Genomic DNA, 19,036 nt, shown 5'->3' on the forward strand with positions numbered 1-19,036 from the left:
GTATGAGCAGAAGAAGAAACAGATTGCTGTTTAACCAACCCCTCTCTGCCCCTCCCTTTTTCCTCACCAGGATTCCTCCACTCACTGGCTGAGGGGTGATCATTTTAATAATTTAAAACATATTTCATGCAGGAGATCAATAATATATCTGATTATCCACTTTCTCCTACTGATGCTGCTCTTGAAGGATTCAGCAAATGACTTGATTTTACTTAAACGCACACAGCCAGACATGTACGAGGGTCAAACAATGACAGGAAATGTAAAAAAAAAAAACCCACAAACTAATCAGTCCTTCCCCTGCAGTCAAGCTCTTGCTCCCCTTTAAATGATACGCTGGGCATGTTTTCTCAGGGTTACCTCACTTTGTCAGCCTGCCACCCACATACTTTTATTACTAATGCATCAGCAGCCAAACTTAAGTTTAGAGAAGAGCACTCGTACCTTGAGAACAGACTTACTGCAGGCTTTTATTTACCCAACTCTCAGCCTATTGATTTGGTGGAGTTCATTTCTGTGGCAACCCGAGCCTATAAATTCTCATTTGCGCCATTGGGACTGTGCTGTTGCTGTTATCATGGCATGGATGACTAGACATCAGCATTGTATGCAGAGATTAATAAATTAACAAAATAAATGCGTCTCAGCATAAAAAAAAAAAATAGGTGATCAATACGTTATCGAGTGGCTTCAGTTGATGTTTTGCAGGTGTACGTGCACTTGAATATATGAAAGAAATGAATACGCTGGAAATTGATCACTAAATGAGCAAACACAGAGGTTTTATCAATGAGGAGGGAAGTAGATGTACAAGGGATAAAGAAGAAGCCATAGCTTGAGAAGTTTGCAGTTTACTCCTTCTGCTGAGGCTATATCAATAAACTCGATCACTTGTGAAAAAGCAGAGGGCATCCTGCAAATCCGACCCTGACGTGCTAAAGTAGGAATAACTTCCTGTGTATCGGTATCCCAGCCGTTATGTGTCCTTCAGCTCACATTTGTGATTATGACCCTGTTTACACTTGGTTTTAAAATGTATGCTGGGTGACTGGGTCACAAGTAGAGAGCCAAGATGTGTCATCATTTCATTAGCCTCTAAGGTTTCCAGCTAACCACAAGTTCAGCTTTTGTTACTGTGCAAATTCCACTAGAAGGTGAAAGGACAGCATTATTTTGTCTGTCTGTTGCCATTCAAGCGTAAGATCAGCAAGAGCTAACAAAGAGAACAAAATGTTTGTCCTTCCGTGTTGGTATATTTACTACTACATCCTGATACGTTGCTCATGTTAGGACACATTAGCATTTACAGTACAGTGATATGAGACCAAGTGCATTTAAAATCACCTCAGCAAAGTGGCCTGAATGACCGGATCAAAGCAGCACCTTTCACGATGTTGTTTATTTATCATTGTCCACATTTTAAAACCAAGTGTGAACTCCATTCAAGGTTCACATAGTCATTATTATCAAAGTAGTTACCAATGTTTTTCATAGATTTTTTATGCAAAAGCTTTGACTTGCAAAGTAAATAGTAAAATGCATTCAGGAAACATGATTTTGGGACTTCAGCATCTTAACCGAGGACGGTTTGGCATGCAAAGTGGATGATCCACCTTAAGTGTTGAGCCACAGTCCCATGGTGCACTGCTTGAGTAAACAATACACAGTTATGGTTAGGGTCACCACTGCTTTCTGGATAGACCTGATTTATTCTCATGCCTCCTTCTCACTGCGCCTGTCCTACAACAAAACAAACTCTGAATCATCAGTGCTGCTGCCGCCTCTTCACACCTGGCCCATGATGCACTTTCAATTACCAATGCCAATTCTCCCAACAAGCTTTCCTATGTGCAGTTTATCAGTTTGAAGGTGAGGGAGAAGTGAGATGTTTGAGAGTCATTATCCCCCTCCCCCCCTACACATTTAAACACAAACTCACACATGCAAACACTCTCTCTCCTTTTTCCTCGTCCCACTCCTTCTCAGCACAGTAATGATAAACACACTCACATACAAACAGAAGGGATCTTTTTCTCATTTGCACTTTGTTTCCTCCAAAGAGTCATTTGTGCTGAGGGTGCTGTAAAAGTAGGCTAAGTAGTGTGTCCAAGGTATGAGGGAGCATTATCTCCCTATTCTCTCCTCCATCAGGCTCAACCAGCCCAGCGGGGGACACTCATTTACTTTATGGAATATTACTTTCTCTCCTTCTCGCCGTTACCATGGCAGCTGCTATAAAAAGATTTTCTCCTCATCGCTATTATTTGATTTCCTCCCGCACAAGCTGAGGAAGATCCCTTATTGATTTTCATTTCTCATATGTTTGAGTGCAAAGAAAGAAATTAACATACCATGAAGTACTTAATGTAATGCAAAAGGGCCTCGATCAAGATACATTTGTACCACAGGAAAACTATTTTGTATAGCTTAACCCTTGGGATTTGCAATAACACCATATCTGGTTAACAGCGCTGACTGATGTGCTTTGGGTCATGACTCCTGAAGACCTATCACATGCTGAACATCTTTTTTTAATTCCATCAACTCCAAGTCACTCCCCATCCACCTATTGTGTTTGATGCTGAGAAGAATTGTTCAATACCGTTTAAATTGTTTGTCTTGCAGGGTCATCAAGGAGCATCTTGGAGAACAGGAAGTGGCCATTTCACTAACTATTGACTCTTTAGAGGAGGAAGACCTGGGAAATTATTCGTGTTATGTGGAAAATGGCAACGGCCGTCGCCAAGCTACCATCCAGCTTTTCAGGCGGGGTAAGTGCTTTTTTACATTTCCTACTCCAAACTTAAAGGGACAGTTCAACCTCACCCCCCAAAATAAAAAAAATAAAAATACAGATTTTTCCTCTGGCATGTAGTGTTGTTCATCCATGTACATCATTATGGTATGAGTTTCCTAATTTTCCACATATTGGCTGTAAAGATGTCTGCCTTCTCTTTAGTGTAATTGAATTAAATAGGACTCGCCTTGTGGTCCAAAGAAGGAACACATTTCAAAGCAATATAGCTTTTCAGAAATGGTGACTACAAATATGATCAGGTTATTGTTAAACTATGTTTTTATTTACTTCAGAATGAAAAGAAGCATGTGTAGCTCAAAGCATCTGCTTTTATGTCTCCGGACAGGGTTCTTTGCTAATTTCGGGGGTTGCTGCAAGGAAAGGAACACACTTCAAATACTTTATGAACAGCCATAGCTACAAGCAGACAGCAGGAGCAAGAATGCATTAAATAAAGATAATACCAGAATCAGAATTGATGAACAAATGGGTAATGATCAATGGGAGCATGTGGATTTAATTCTCCAGCTCTTGGAAAATGATGAACCAGATGAAAGTTAATAGAATATCTGAATGATTAAACTAATTTTAATTCACACTAATTCAGATTAATTGAGACTACCAACAATATTAACTCAGAGGCAGTTGAACTTAGACTTGATTTCCTATTGATTGTAGTTATAGGCTGGGTTTGTTCAGTTCACAAGCGGGACTTTTCAGGTCATCCAACAGCCTAATGGTGGAGTAGATTCAGAAGGGCGCAGCCGTAAAATCTTGAGCATGTGATGCAAACAGACCTCAGCAGCTGATGTTGGCCCTCAGTCTTTTAGAGCTGATGTCAACTGGATTCTGAAATAGTAAGTTTTATGGCTTTAACGTTCATTTTAGAATAAGGAATGGCTTTCCATATGCAATTAGCAAAATAAAAATTACACCTGACTGCAAAAAAACTACTTGGTGAGCTAAATGAAACCGAATATTCTAAAAGATGTAAACAGAGTTGAATATGGTGTGAGTCAGTCTTTTTATCATGCTGGTCTCATTGGGATGTCCTCTAAGGTGTGGCCAAGATTATTTGCACCACTATGAACAACCAATGAATTGTTGTTTAAATAATGAATTTTGTTCAACTTTTATTTGGACAGACCCAACCACGAAGAACAATCTTCCTTCCAAACACATAAATAAAGGCAATAGAGTTTGTTCAGAAATATGGACGTGTTCAGATGTATATGAAGAGAAAATGGTATTAAAACAGGAAGTGTATTTTGAAGGTTTATAGACAGCATTATCAGAGTGTGTTATATGGATGGCTAATCGTCATAACATCACTTCCAACATTTACAATAAGAAGTGAAATACTGGTTTAATTATTAAATTTCATATTCCTCAATTTTAAGTCAGGAGTTTCAGGCATTGTGATAATTAAAGTTTAACAAGCCTGAATGGATTATATAATATTAATGTCTAACAAGTTTCACAATGAACAAGTAATCACATTCAGCGAATAAGTCTATTAACACTTCATTTGAAAGGTTGTCTACTCCAGGTGTGCACTCATATTTGTGATTGAAACATGAGTGATATCTCCTGTGTGTGTGTGTGTGTGTGTGTGTGTGTATGTGTGTGTGTGTGTGTGTGTGTGCTTTTAAGACAGAAAGAAATGAGGTCCAGCAACAGAATATTAAGATATTGGTATTCGCTGTCTCTTCCTACTTAAAACTTTGAGTCCTATAGAAGTTTTATTCATTCTTTTCAGATCTTGCAGTTATAGAAATGTTTCCTCTTGCTGAGCTGGGGTGTTTGCACAGTCTTCTCTAACATTACGCAAACACTAACATACCGGCCGTTTAACTAACAGATTGAAATCCAATTTGTTGGTTAAATAGCTGTGTGATGGGAGAGAAGTAAGTGCATTTTATTTCTATAGCACATTTAAAACTACAGTGCTTTACATGAAAATAAAATAGAATAAACAGGTTCCTATCGGCAACCAATCCAACAAAGTTCTAGAAATTAGCATTTTTCAAGTTTAGATTGAAAAACAGTTACAGTTGATGCTTGTCCAGGGTCACTTTGGAACTAAGGTTCAACTGTGGGATAATCGGGAGTGAGAATCAGGCCATAATGATCTTGAATACATGGACGCAATATATCTACCACATATGCAGGTGCAAGACCATTTAAAGCTTCAAACACAAACAGTGCAGCTTTGTACTAGATTATGCAATGCACAGGGAGCTTAGTGCAAGGCTGCTAACACTGGACTAATTGTAGGTGGGCAAGAGATGAGTAACTCCACTATGCATTCCAGTAGTCTACTTTAGACATAACAAAGCCCTTTCTGGATCTTGTTTGGGGATTTTGTTATGTTTTTAGTCTGGAGATTGTTCTGAGCTGGAAGAAACTGCTCTTGACCACTGCATTTATTTGTCTGTCAAATTTCAAATTTGTGTCAAACATTGTTCCAAAGTTATTAACCTGTGTTTGTCCAGTTTGTCATTTGTATGGTAGGCAGTTGGGAGGACAGTAAAAGGCATATGGTGGCATGCTGGTCTGTTAGATGGGTTTATTTCTTACTTTTTTTAATTTAATTTCCCAACGTTACAGCTGAACATGATGCACCTGAGTGCCTATTTTAGGTTTCTCGTTGTTTATATCAGTTTGAGCATTAGATCAGTGCCTTGTAGTTTTATTATAGTCAAGAATATGCAGATATTTCTACACTTAACCCAAAACTGGATATTAAAATAATCTCGATTGATTAAAATCCCTGTAGGCTGAAGGAAAATGTGTGTTAGATTTGGGGGGAAATCATCCTTTTTATTTTTTCTTTATATTTAGTTGCTTTACATTATTATTTTTTCTGTTTGCCTGACAGTAAAGCCTCGTGACATATGAAATAATCGAAGCCTGGCTACATCATTTCATCAAACAGAAATATTCTAATTGATTTGTATGTTTGTTTGTTTTTTTCATGTTTCCCATCGGCTGTGTAGCTATTTTGGTGCTCTAGTATGACTTGTCAGAAGCTCTTTTCACGCACTGGTTGTCATCCTAAAAGAGAGGTAATTTGATGGTTGTTTAAACAGCAAATTGGTCCTCAGCTTCTCCCAACAGGCCAATAAGTCCAGCATACAATTACATTTTATGCTGTTATATGTCTGTTTCCCCACTTTAATCTCTCTCTCTGCAATCATATTTTGTAGACAGCCATTTTAGCAGTTTTCACAGACTGCAGACAACTTAATTTAGGTCTCTTTGTAAAAGCAGTTGCAAAAAAAAGGATGCCACAAAAAGACTTCAATGCAACACCCCCCCTCCTTCTCTCTCTCTCTCTCTCTCTCTCTCTCTCTCTCTCTCTCTCTCTTGCTTCTCATCCACATCTGATGTTTATTTCATGTTCTCTGCTCCAAGAATGCATCACTCACAAGCCCTGCAGCAGGTCTAATATCTCTGCAGGCTCCCTTTCCTTCCATCTCAAAAGAAAGAGAGACATGAAAACAGAGAAGGCAGAAAGGAAGTGGGGCTCAGTGAAACATAAACAACTTCAAGAGTGAAGATTATTGCTGATAATGAGTTAAAAGCATTACATTTGGTTACAGTTGGAAAAGGCCGGTAAATAGCCAATTAGAAGCCCAAGAAAACATAGCTGTTTTCCTGCAACACACTGTCGACTGCTGCTGAAATGAAAAAAAAAAACATCAAATATAATGCACAAGCCAACATCAAAGATCTGTCTTTACAAGTTAAAGAGCTGTTTTGAGATTTGCCATATACACTTAATTCCCATGCCTCTAAGGTAAATACAAAGCTTAGCACAAAGACTGGAAACAGTGAGTTGAAATTTGTTGAAAATTAGCCAAATCATATCCACCCACATAGCTTCTTTTATAACTCTTACATTTTGTTTCTTGTATTTATTAGAGAACAAGACATGACTGGTAAATGAATGTTTAGATGTGCTTGAGGGTAGATTTTGTTACTCTCAGAAAGCAGCTTTTCCTTTTTTTAGCTGTTTGGCTAAGCTAAGCTAACTGGCTGCTTTTACTCTCACCAACACAGATTTCATTAGTTATCATTTTGTAATTTCTCATAACCTACTATGTCTTCGGTTAAACCTATTTTAGAATAATAATCATTTGATCCAGAAAGTGTAGCTAAAGTTAAGTGACTTTTAAGAAAAATAAGATTTTATAAATTCACAGTATTTCTGTTATGACTTTAATATGTACCTGTGTCTGGGGTTATATAGAGAGTAAATTGGCATGCAGCCTAGAGAACGTAGGGCCACTGTGCAGCATTACAGCCCACAGTGTGACAGAGAAATAAAGTGAACCTGCTCTAGCTGAGCCTACCAGGTAAATGCGGCTTTAATACACACCATAATTCATCCTTCCCCAAGCTAGGTCTCTGGGGAGATGAGAAGAAGATAATGGAGAGGAGAAATGAATGGCGAGACAGCAAGAAAAGTGTGCAAGGAGAAGTAAGAGAACTCTGAAGAGAGTGGGTTATGATAGCGAGGTGAGTGACAGCGTGATGAGTAAACTAAAGCCTCTTGTTTTGAAAAAGCCTCCATCCATGTCCAGAATTGTCCCAGTCCCGCTATGGATGACAGCCAAAGTGCAAAGCTGTGTCATTGCTGCATTGCTCCAAAGAAATGAACCCAGTTTCTCATTATCTCCTTTTTTTTCCTGTGTCTCTCTGCTATGTGCCCTCTCATTTTTCCCAAACTCATTATGAGACTCGTGTCTCTGAAGATTGATTCTGCTCCGCTATGTGCCGAGCGCTGAAAATGCTAATGATCGTCCAGATTTCAGGCAAATGTAAACGTGTAAAAGTGCCTCATTCTGTGAGTTTACCTGAAATGATGAAACAAAGAGGCCAGTGTTTGAGGCCAGCCTGATGAATACTGTCATAAGAGTGTGGGTAAAAAGAAAGCAAACACTTTTTTTCTAAAGTTTGACACATCAGGACATAATAAAAATCTAGTCCTTAAAAATCTGGCCTTTAACGCAACACCAAACTCAGATGAGCAACAACACATGACGTAGTACACTGTGTCATTGTTTATTTTAAGAAATAAATTAGCCAAGTTGCAGAATCGGTGTGTGAAAAACTAAGTACACCCTACTCCTTCCATAACAATTAAGAGGGTAAGAGGTGCTGCTAATCAAATGCAGCTAATTAACTGATAATAAGCAGGTCTGACCACCTCTATAAAAGCATATGTTTTTGACTATTTGCAGGTATGGAGCATTTAGGTGTGTTTTAACACACTGACAAGGAGAATATTTTCAGCAATGATCGTAGAGAAGCAATTGGGAAGAATTAGTAAGTTATTTACAAATACTTTGATTTCCATCATCCTACAGAAAGAGTATTGGAAAACTGGGACGACAATTTCCATTCCTTCTTAGGAGTGAATATACCAGCAAATTTAAGTTCAGAATGTGTAATGTGCAAATAAACACCCAAAAGTGACAGTTCGGGCTCTACAGGCCAAGTTCAATACAATACAATTAGTGATAGACTGAATATCTATGGCTAGTTTAAAAAAAATACCAGGATAATAATAATCTGGTAGCATGGTTGAGATTTGCAAATTTGCATTTGAATGAACCACAAGACTTCTAGAGCAATGTCCTTTGGAGTGGTGATGTTTGGCCATAATGCAATGTTGCTTAATTAAAAACAGAGCATATAGCAAAAACTTCATACCAACTTTCAGCCACGGTGGTGGAGGAGTGATGATTTGAGTTTCTTTTGCAGGCGCAGGACCTGGACACCGTGCAGTCTTTGACTTGCCTATGAATTCCTCTGTATACAGTGGCTTGCAAAAGTATTCGGCCCCCTTGAACTTTCCCACCTTTTGTCACATTACAGCCACAAACATGAATCAATTTTATTGGAATTCCACGTGAAAGACCAAAACAAAGTGGTGTACACGTGAGAAGTGGAACAAAAACCATACATGATTCCAAACATTTTTTACAAATAAATAACTGAACAGTGGGGTGTGCGTAATTATTCAGCCCCCTTTGGTCTGAGTGCAGTCAGTTGCCCATAAACATTGCCTGATGAGTGCTAATGACTAAATAGAGTACACCTGTGTGTAATCTAATGTCAGTACAAATACAGCTGCTCAGAGGTTGTCTAAGAGAATATTGGGAGCAACAACACCATGAAGTCCAAAGAACACACCAGACAGGTCAGGGATAAAGTTATTGAGAAATTTAAAGCAGGCTTAGGCTACAAAAAGATTTCCCAAGCCTTGAACATCCCACAGAGCACTGTTCAAGTGATCATTCAGAAATGGAAGGACTATGGCACAGCTGTAAACCTACCAAGACAAGGCCGTCCACCTAAACTCACAGGCCGAACAAGGAGAGCGCTGATCAGAAATGCAGCCAAGAGGCCCATGGTGACTCTGGACGAGCTGCAGAGATCTACAGCTCAGGTGGGGGAATCTGTCCATAGGACAACTATTAGTCGTGCACTGCACAAAGTTGGCCTTTATGGAAGAGTGGCAAGAAGAAAGCTATTGCTAACAGAAAACCATAAGAAGTCCCATTTGCAGTTTGCCACAAGCCATGTCGGGGACACAGCAAACATGTGGACGAAGGTGCTCTGGTCAGATGAGACCAAAATGGAACTTTTTGGCCAAAATGCAAAACGCTATGTGTGGCTGAAAACTAACACTGCACATCACTCTGAACACACCATCCCCACTGTCAAATATGGTGGTGGCAGCATCATGCTCTGGGGGTGCTTCTCTTCATCAGGGACAGGGAAGCTGGTCAGAGTTGATGGGAAGATGGATGGAGCCAAATACAGGGCAATCTTGGAAGGAAACCTCTTGGAGTCTGCAAAAGACTTGAGACTGGGGCGGAGGTTCACCTTCCAGTAGGACAACGACCTCAAACATAAAGCCAGGGCAACAATGGAATGGTTTAAAACAAAACATATCCATGTGTTTGAATGGCCCAGTCAAAGTCCAGATCTAAATCCAATCGAGAATCTGTGGCAAGATCTGAAAACTGCTGTTCACAAACGCTGTCCATCTAATCTGACTGAGCTGGAGCTGTTTTGCAAAGAAGAATGGGCAAGGATTTCAGTCTCTAGATGTGCAAAGCTGGTAGAGACATACCCTAAAAGACTGGCAGCTGTAATTGCAGCAAAAGGTGGTTCTACAAAGTATTGACTCAGGGGGCTGAATAATTACGCACACCCCACTTTGCAGTTATTTATTTGTAAAAAATGTTTGGAATCATGTGTGATTTTCGTTCCACTTCTCACGTGTACACCACTTTGTATTGGTCTTTCACGTGGAATTCCAATAAAATTGATTCATGTTTGTGGCTGTAATGTGACAAAATGTGGAAAAGTTCAAGGGGGCTGAATACTTTTGCAAGCCACTGTACCAAAGTATTCTAGAGTCGAATGTAAAGCAATGTGTCCGATAGCTAACGCTTGGCCCAAACTGGGTTTTACATCAGAACAATGGGCACAGCAGCAAATCTACAACAGGATGGCTGAAAAAGAAAATAATCAAAGTGTTGGAATGGCTCAGTCAATGTCCAAACCTCAAACTGGCTGAATATGTTGTGGAGAAACCATTGGAGATCTGAACATCAACAAATGCCTGCAGACCTCAGTAAACTAGAGCAATGTTGGAAAGAAGAAAGGGCCCAAATTCCTCTACAGTGATGTAAGAAATTTATGAAGTCATACAGAAAATGAGTACTTCAAGTTATTGCAGCTAAAGGTATTTCAACAAACTATTGAATTATGTGGTGTACTTACACACTCTTTCTGGGGTTTGTCTTAGTTTCTATTGAATAAAAAAAATGACTCAGTGTATTATTTCATGTGTTTTTGTTAGACCTGGTAGGGACTAGATAATTTTTTTATTTTGTCCCAATAAGTAAAACCTAAGAGGTGCGGGGATGTTTATCTATTTGCAGTGACTGTAAGTGGCCAGACAAAACTGTAACTGGCTTTTTAACCATGACTGTCTCAGCAGTTTTGCTTATTTTCTTGTCTGTATGTGTTGTCTTCAGCAGAGCTCATGTACACTGTGGAGCTGGCAGGAGGGCTGGGAGCAATCCTGCTGCTACTCATCTTTCTCATCTCACTCTACAAATGCTACAAGATTGAGCTGATGCTTTTCTACAGGAGGCACTTTGGCAGTGAAGATGTAGACGGAGGTAAAGACAGAAGAATGTGTCTAAAAAATGTCTTTGGGCCTTTTAACCATTATCTTCTTCACACTTTTTCCACCAGGACATTTTTTATCCATAAACTCAATATCAAGCAAGCCGTGATGACTCTGTATGTGCCTTTGTGGGCTTGTATTCATAGCTCCAATGAACATACTATTTTGTTTAAAAGTAACTACTCACTAGTAGTTACAGATGTTTACCCCAGTGCTATCTCACTGACGGCATTTCCGCTGCTGTTGGTAAAGAGGTGCATGGCGCAGTGACTTTACCGGGAAAGGAAGAGACAGTTTTTCAATTTGTTGCCCATTTAAAAAGAGATCAATCTCAGTATGTCATGGAATGAAGCCCACCCTCTGCTGCCAGATAGTGATACACAGCAACAAGGCAGGCTCGAAGCACCGTCTCTGAGCAACAAATAGGAGCGTAACAATCCTCAAATTGGAAAGCAACTTTTTGCTTTCTCTACAGAACATAGTTAACTTGTACTTCACTTAAGGATTTGTCTGTTTGTGTCCCAGTATGATTCTTCTGTGTTTTGCATTTTTGCTCTCTTTTCAAGAATTCTGGAAAGACAGAAGTCACCGGATTGTTTCTACAGTAGTATAAATTATCCATTACGCCCAAGACTGTAGACTCAAACTTCCACATGATTAAGTCATGCCGTCAGGGACCGCTGATACAAGCTGTTTTTGATTTTTCCAACTTTGCTAGGTGGTTAATTTGCGAGGTTGGTTGCTAATTTGAAAGCTTTGTTTGATGTTTGGATCCTATTGAGCACAGCCATGGCCCTTCCATTAAGTTTCAAAGCTGCGCATGCTCCTCAAAAGACTTTCTGAAGCAGTCCTTCCTCACTTTCTGACTGAGCCACATTCCGGTTTCCACAGAGCATAATGACTAGGACTTAGGACTTAGCGAATATGTCACCAGCACTGTTCTTTTCTCTGTTATCTATTTTCTACCTTCTCAGTTCTTCCCACTGTCTTCTGGGAAATCAATTTGAGGTGGGAAGAGAGTATTGCTTATGCATTGTTTTGGGTATTTTTGTATCTACCACAATTTATTTCTTGTATACACTACATGGCCAAATCAATTTGACACCACTAGAAAAGTGGTCTTCTCTTTTCCAAACAAGAATGATAAGCAAAAAATACATACAATAGACAATAAAAGAAATGGTTTTCTGAGTTTGGTGTGGAAGAATTTGACTGCGTACCGGAGACACTTATTGGGAACAGCATTTGCAAGAAAGGCCTTCTCCTTGATCATAAGTAGCTAACGTCATGAATGATCTTGTGACTCACTGGAAGGAAATCCATGTAGGCAAATTATAAAATTTAACAGTTTTTTATAGAAAACAAAGTACCAAACAGAAAATGTAAACTGACACAGCAAAGCACAATCATGTGTCCTGTAGAAAGTGCAAATGCAAGTTACCAGTATTGGTAATCATCAAAAAAGTTATGTTTCTATAATGTCAAATCCTCCAGCATGAACAAGCATTTTAATCAAAATTCAATTTTTCAGTTTTATAATTAATGTTACCTATGAATCTTCACATTCGCTGTTTTACAAAAAAAAAAAAAATTAAAAAAATAATAAATCACGTTATTATTATTTGATTAAGGTAATTACATGTATCCCGGAAAAGAAAAAAAAATGTTTTGGTGGTTATATGGTCAGTTCAGTAAATTCAGTAGTTTCTAGCTTTCAAAACGTTTTTGACAAATTTCTAAAATATTTGTGTTTTCCTGTTTTTATGGCAGGTGGTCTAATAATTGTGTTAAACACTGTATAAGAATTACACAAAAGGTATAACTTCTGACTTTCAGCATTTTACTTTTGTGCCTTTTGTCTATAAATTTGCAGAAATTTCTGATGCATATTCTGTTTGGATGAAAATAACTGGTAACTATTTGAGGTGCCGTGCATAAGGGTTAAATGGCACTGCCATAACCATGACATCACATGACACTAAATGTGAATGTTTATGGATAGAGCCAATAAGTGTAAGAAAAACCAATGTTATTTTATTATTTTGAAACTATAATAAGGAGTGTGTAATTCTGGTTTTAGAAGTAGCTTTAAAAGTTTTAACTATTGTAGAAGTTAGCCAACGCAGTTGCAAGAAATGTGTAAAGTCAGTTGTTTGGAATAAAATGCTCATCAGAGAATAAACGTGCAGTGTTTAGTGAAAAGGCCATGGCATTTAGTCTGCATATTTCATGACTGACTCTCCACTCTTTCTTCCTGTTCCTCAGAAAATAAAGACTATGATGCATATTTGTCTTACACCAAAGTGGACCCTGACCAGTGGAGTCAGGAGACCCGGGAAGAGGAGCGCTTTGCCTTGGAGATCCTCCCTGATGTTCTGGAGAAACATTATGGCTACAAACTCTTCATCCCAGATCGAGACCTCATCCCATCAGGAAGTAAGACTGTGTGTGTTTGTATGTATGCATGCTTGCATACGTTTGTAATGTTTGTGCCATACTGTAAACAGTTGTATAGGTGTTTGTTTCTACTATATATTCTATATTGGGGGAAATAATTATTTGATCCCCTACTGAATTTGTAAATTTGCTCACTTACAAAGAAATGTCCAGTCTCTAATTTTATGATAGTCTCATTTTAATGGAGAAAGACATTAAAATATTGAGTGACAATGAGCGAAATAAGTATTTGATTCCAGACCAACACGCTAGAATTCTGGCTCCCATAGACTGGCTGTGTGCTCACATTCAGTTCAATTCAATTCAATTCAATTTTATTTATATAGCGCCAAATCACAACAAAAGTCGCCTCAAGGTGCTTCATAGATACAGAGAAAAACCCAACAATCATATGACCCCCTATGAGCAAGCACTTTGGCGACAGTGGGAAGGAAAAACTCCCTTTTAACAGGAAGAAACCTCCGGCAGAACCAGGCTCAGGGAGGGGCGGCCATCTGCTGTGACCGGTTGGGGTGAGAGAAGGAAGACAGGATAAAAGACATGCTGTGGAAGAGAGACAGAGGTTAATAACAGATATGATTCAATACAGAGAGGTCTGTTAATACATAGTGAGCGAGAAAGATGGCACACAGATTACAATCAATCAATAACAGATGCTTGTGATATCAAACGATTATGTGCATAAAGCACATAATCAATTTCTTGGGAAGACCAAGAAATTTGGTAAGACAAAACAGCTGTTAAAGGATGTCAGGGAGCAGCCTATAGACCTGCACAAGGCCACAATGGACGATAAGACCATCAGCAAGAATCTTGGTGACAAGGTGACAGCTGCTGGCGTGATTCAGAAATGGAAGAAATACAAAACCTTGTGACAACCTCAGTCTATACAAGATCTTCCCTCATTGGGTGAGGATGATCATGACAAAGGTGATAGATCAGGTCAAAAATACACGGGAGGTGCAGTTGGGACCAAAGTCACCAAGAACATCATTGATAGCGCACAACAAGAGTTCCCACTGTTTAACAAGGCACATCTACAGGCCCATCTTAAGTTTGCTAGTGGGCATCTAAATAATTCAGAGAAGGCATGCATGAAAGTGCTGTGGTCAAATGAAACCTAAATCAAGCTCTTTGGTATCAACTCGACCCGCCGTGTTTGGAGGAAGAGAAATATTGAGTATAACCAAAGGATCACCATCCTCCACTGAAGTGGAAATATTATACTTTTGGGCTGTTTCCCTGCTCAGTCAGAACACTGAAGGTGGGTCATGGATGGGTCTTCCAGCATGAGAATGACCCAAAACATGCCACCAAGGCAACAACGGATCTAAAGAAGAAGCACATTAAGGTCACGGAGAGGCCTAGCCAATCTCCAGACCTATAAACAAACTGTGAAGGGAGCTGAAGCTTAGACTTGCCAAGCAGCAGCCAAGAAATGTAAAGGATTTAAAGTTTCTATAAAGAGGAGTGGGCCAATATCCATCCCACATCTCTCTGGTGCTTACCAACGAGGCTTTCTCTACAGAGTACCAAGTCATGTTTTGCTTAGGCATCAAATACTTCTTTCAATCTGTGACTTTTATATAATGTCTTTTTTCTGGAATTTGGTTGATGTTCTGTCTTTTCATTAAAACTAAATTACCATTATTGGAGATTGTTAATTTCTTTGGAAGCAGGGTACATGTATACATATACATATACATAGATTGTCACAGTCTGTTTTGTCTGTGTTGTTTGTTTTCACCATTGTTTTTCCACCGTCACTGTCTTGTGTTTCAATGTCCGGTGCTGTCAGGGCAGAATCAAGCAGAGGATGCTCACAAGTGATGAATAGATGAATATTTCAAAGTTAAAATAAGGGAAGAGGAGGGAAATGCAATATTCAATGCAATACTGTCAACAAGAACCCTTTTTTTCTTGTATCGTCTCAAACCTCTCTGGATTAAAGCACTAGATCATAGCATTTCTCACTAGCTGTTCCCATACTGTGTACTACAGATATGGGAATACAGTATGCGGTGTGTACCGGGAGCCGATATATTGAGCAAATTTATCATCCTCGCTGGTTTTTATCCATGTATTAATAAATCCATGAAAATTCTGTCTGAACATATTCTCATGCGTGCTAACTCTGTTTAGCAGTCTGTTTTTGCCAGTGGTACACAGTGTGCTCTAGTTAGTAGCGATGCTGTGTGTTTCTACTGTAGGCTTCATGTGAGAAAGATAAAACGCAAACACGTCCTAGCTGGTCCAGACAGAATTAAACATCAGTGGGTAATGTGTGAAGGCTCTGAGCCCTGCTGACTGAGCCGCTTCTATCCTTTAATCAAAAGAGAATTGCCGCCACCACCACTGCCAAGTAAAATCATTGCAGATGAATGTCCAATCAGAGAAACATGGTATGTGATTAATCGTATGTGAAATAAAAAGATGACTGAGAGGGGACGCAGCCACGCTTCTGACAGTGTTGAGCATGTTTCTGTGTCTGTAATGTGTTCTGCCTGTGACCTGAATGTTAAAATGTTTATGTTTAGGTCTCACCAATGAGCATTACCAGGATGACACGCGGCTCTTTAGAGGTACTCGCCTTCGGTCTTTTCCTCTTGCATCAGCTGCTTTCATGCTTAGAGTGGCACCATTGTGTGATCTGAAACATCAGGCCCAATTCAATAGCGAGCTCAGCCCTAATCCTATAGAGTGTGCAGCTTTATCAATCACTGGTTTGCAGTTAGAGCCATATGGATCTGCTCTATGTGCATAAAATGTTAATTTATATGCTGCACCTTTGTGCACACTTAAAGCTCCATATTAAACGGGTGTTAGTAGACCAGATACCTGTCACTGTCTTGTGTTTTGTGTCTGATGCTGTCTGTGTGTTCATCCATCACTGTGTTGTGGCCCTGTTCTCATTAGGTGAAAACAATGCTTACTGCAATGTTTTGCCACACTTGTGTCACATAAATTTTTGCTCTTCTCTTTCCTTACCGCTTCTTTCCCGCAGCCTACATCGAGGACGTGGCCCGCTGTGTAGACCAGAGCAAACGCCTCATCATAGTTATGACACCCAACTACGTAGTGCGGCGAGGCTGGAGCATCTTTGAGCTGGAGACGCGACTGCGCAACATGCTGGTGACGGGTGAGATCAAAGTCATCCTGATCGAATGTGCCGAGTTGCGCGGAATCATGAACTACCAGGAAGTGGAGGCGCTTAAACACACCATTAAGACCCTTACTGTCATCAAATGGCGTGGAACCAAGAGCAACAAGCTCAACTCCAAGTTCTGGAAGCAGCTGCAGTATGAGATGCCCTTCAGACGCACGGAGCCCATGCTCACGCATGAGGCGGCACTAGACGTCAGCGAGCAGGGCCCATTCGGAGAGCTGCAGACTGTTTCTGCCATGTCCATGGCGGCGGCCACTTCCACGGCCATGGCCACCGCCCACCCAGAGCTGCGCTCCTCGTTCCACAGCACCTACCACACCACCATGAGGCAGAAACACTACTACCGCAGTTACGAGTACGACATGCCCCCAGGAGGGACCTTGCCACCTCTCTCATCTCTGGGAAACCAGCACACCTACTGCAACATCCCACTGACACTGCTGAACGGACAGAGGCCACCCGGGAAGAGCCGAGAGCACAGTCTGGAGGAGGGGCACGCCAACAACGCCATGCTCCCTCTGCTGCCCAGGGAAACCAGCATCTCCAGCGTCATCTGGTAATGGCAAGCAGACTCGGTGCCAGCTTTAGGAAGATCGGTCAACGTCAGACATGACGAGGTTACAGTCTGGCAGTTCTTAGGAACACAGTTCGAGGTTGTGATTACGGCAAAAAGCATTTGGATCCGTATGGCTCCGGCAGCTAGTCATGGAGGTAAAGCAGGTTCCTGGACGTGGTTTGTCTTGTTGTTCAGTCGGACTGCACCTCGTTTCCCGAGGATGTTTTCTATGTGGAACTACAGGGGATAATGCGAACACACTGTTTCATTAACTAGCGAGAAATGGACTCACAAGGACTCCATGGTGAAGAACCAACACACTATGGCAATTATTCACAGGAACCAATACACACACACACACACACACACATACAAGAAATTGCATCCATACAAGCAAAAGGAAAACAGGGTCTGTACATATATTTCAATTTATTTGTAGCATCAGTGTTTTCCTGTTTTGTTCTTTTGTTTATTTTATTCAATCATGTTGCCTTCTCTAATGTAGGACTTTTGCTTTAACTTGTCATAAAGAGTTGTATATTTTTAATCTTTTTCTCTTTTTTGTCTCTTTTTCTTTTTTTATTTCTTATTTTGTAACACGCTCGATAGGAAAGCCAATATGACATGTGCGTGCGCTGTTGTGTTCCTTTGTTTGTTTGTTTAAAAATCTTTGTTGTTTAAAGAGAACTTTTTTTTTTCGAACTTTGGGAAACGCCTGGACATTTCAGGAGCTTTGAGGAGCTAAAACTTGTTTTCGTTTACCTGTAAAAGGTGTATCTAGTTTAAAAGGAAACTCTCTCTTTTTAAAAAAAAATATAGAATATGCAAAAAGAAGGAGAAGCTGGCAAAAATATATCGTCTCGTGGGACTGAAAAGGAGGAGTGGTTGGGGAGCAGCGCTCGTCCTCTCCAAGCAGATAGACTGGCAGATCTCTCTCTAAAGCTTCATATTTTCTATTGAGACAAACAGCCTTGCTGTTTTAGAGTGATAGTGAAATGCCTCACCTTAAAAAGAAATCTGTAGATTATTTTAAAAAGAATTCTATTTTTATAACTGAAAAGAGTTTGCTTGAGATGTCATACTTATTTGCATTTCATCTTCCATAGAAAGAGGATTTGTGTATAAGTGTTATGCTGGTTTTGTGCCCTTCGGTGTGGCTCCTGGTTTGTTAAAGAGATTAAGGTGGCTTTTGAATCCCACATGACAAAAAAATGTCCTCTGCTCTTCTAGATTCAAAGGTAAAGCATTTTCAATGTTTTGGTTTTAAAAAAAAAAACAGTATTATTCCCATCCTGATAATTCATTTGGTTCATATGGATAGTTCATGTTTAAGGAAAGAAAATAATTCCTTTTGTGTTTTGAAAGACTTTTTACATATATTTGAAGGTGTGATTTTTGAGTATGCATAGCAAATAGATATGTATTCTATATATAATATAGATATTTATATAAATATATAAACACAATTTTCACTTGGAAAGAAATGTCTATCTTTATAGAAACACAATCATGATCAGTTGCCCTTACTTTCTCACTGCACATTAAAAACATTGATTTCCTTTCGATGTTTTCCTTTTGTGTCCAAGTTGAACCAGCAGTAATTCATAACACACCTGATTACGCTTTTTTTTTTTTTCATTACCACATGATTTTGTAATGGCTAGAGTCAGCTACATCCACCAGATGTGAAACAGGACATTTGAATCAGTGATCAGCCCTGGGAAATCTGGCACAGGGTAAATGAACAAGTGTTTTAGTACTATTGAAATAAGTCTTTAAACAAACTGTGCCTTGAACGTCCAGTTCATAGACATTATAAAGATCTTTCTATACAGTCTATGA

At 39.6% G+C, this 19,036-nt stretch overlaps 2 protein-coding genes across 6 annotated transcripts in view; one reads left to right on the forward strand and one right to left on the reverse strand.

Annotated features, from left to right (window-relative positions):
• il1rapl1a (interleukin 1 receptor accessory protein-like 1a) overlaps positions 1-17,970 on the forward strand; it is a 170,288-nt gene extending 152,318 nt beyond the window's left edge. For 2 of the 5 annotated variants that reach the window (XM_085136489.1, XM_085136488.1), the window contains 5 exons: positions 2,626-2,771; positions 10,861-11,007; positions 13,281-13,451; positions 16,010-16,054; positions 16,477-17,970. In XM_085136489.1, the coding sequence (XP_084992615.1) occupies positions 2,626-2,771; positions 10,861-11,007; positions 13,281-13,451; positions 16,010-16,054; positions 16,477-17,198 (1,231 nt within the window). In that variant the 3' untranslated portion in view covers positions 17,199-17,970. The remainder of the gene's footprint in view (positions 1-2,625; positions 2,772-10,860; positions 11,008-13,280; positions 13,452-16,009; positions 16,055-16,476) is intronic. The other 3 variants (XM_085136490.1, XM_085136491.1, XM_085136492.1) reach the window with 3 other exon arrangements.
• Positions 1-19,036, reverse strand: part of rnaseh2b (ribonuclease H2, subunit B) — an 81,236-nt gene that overhangs the window by 14,669 nt on the left and 47,531 nt on the right. The window lies entirely within an intron of this gene.

The sequence above is a fragment of the Neolamprologus multifasciatus genome, chromosome 16 (genome assembly GCF_963576455.1).
Source record: "Neolamprologus multifasciatus chromosome 16, fNeoMul1.2, whole genome shotgun sequence".
In the NCBI taxonomy this organism is placed as follows: Eukaryota; Metazoa; Chordata; class Actinopteri; order Cichliformes; family Cichlidae; genus Neolamprologus; species Neolamprologus multifasciatus.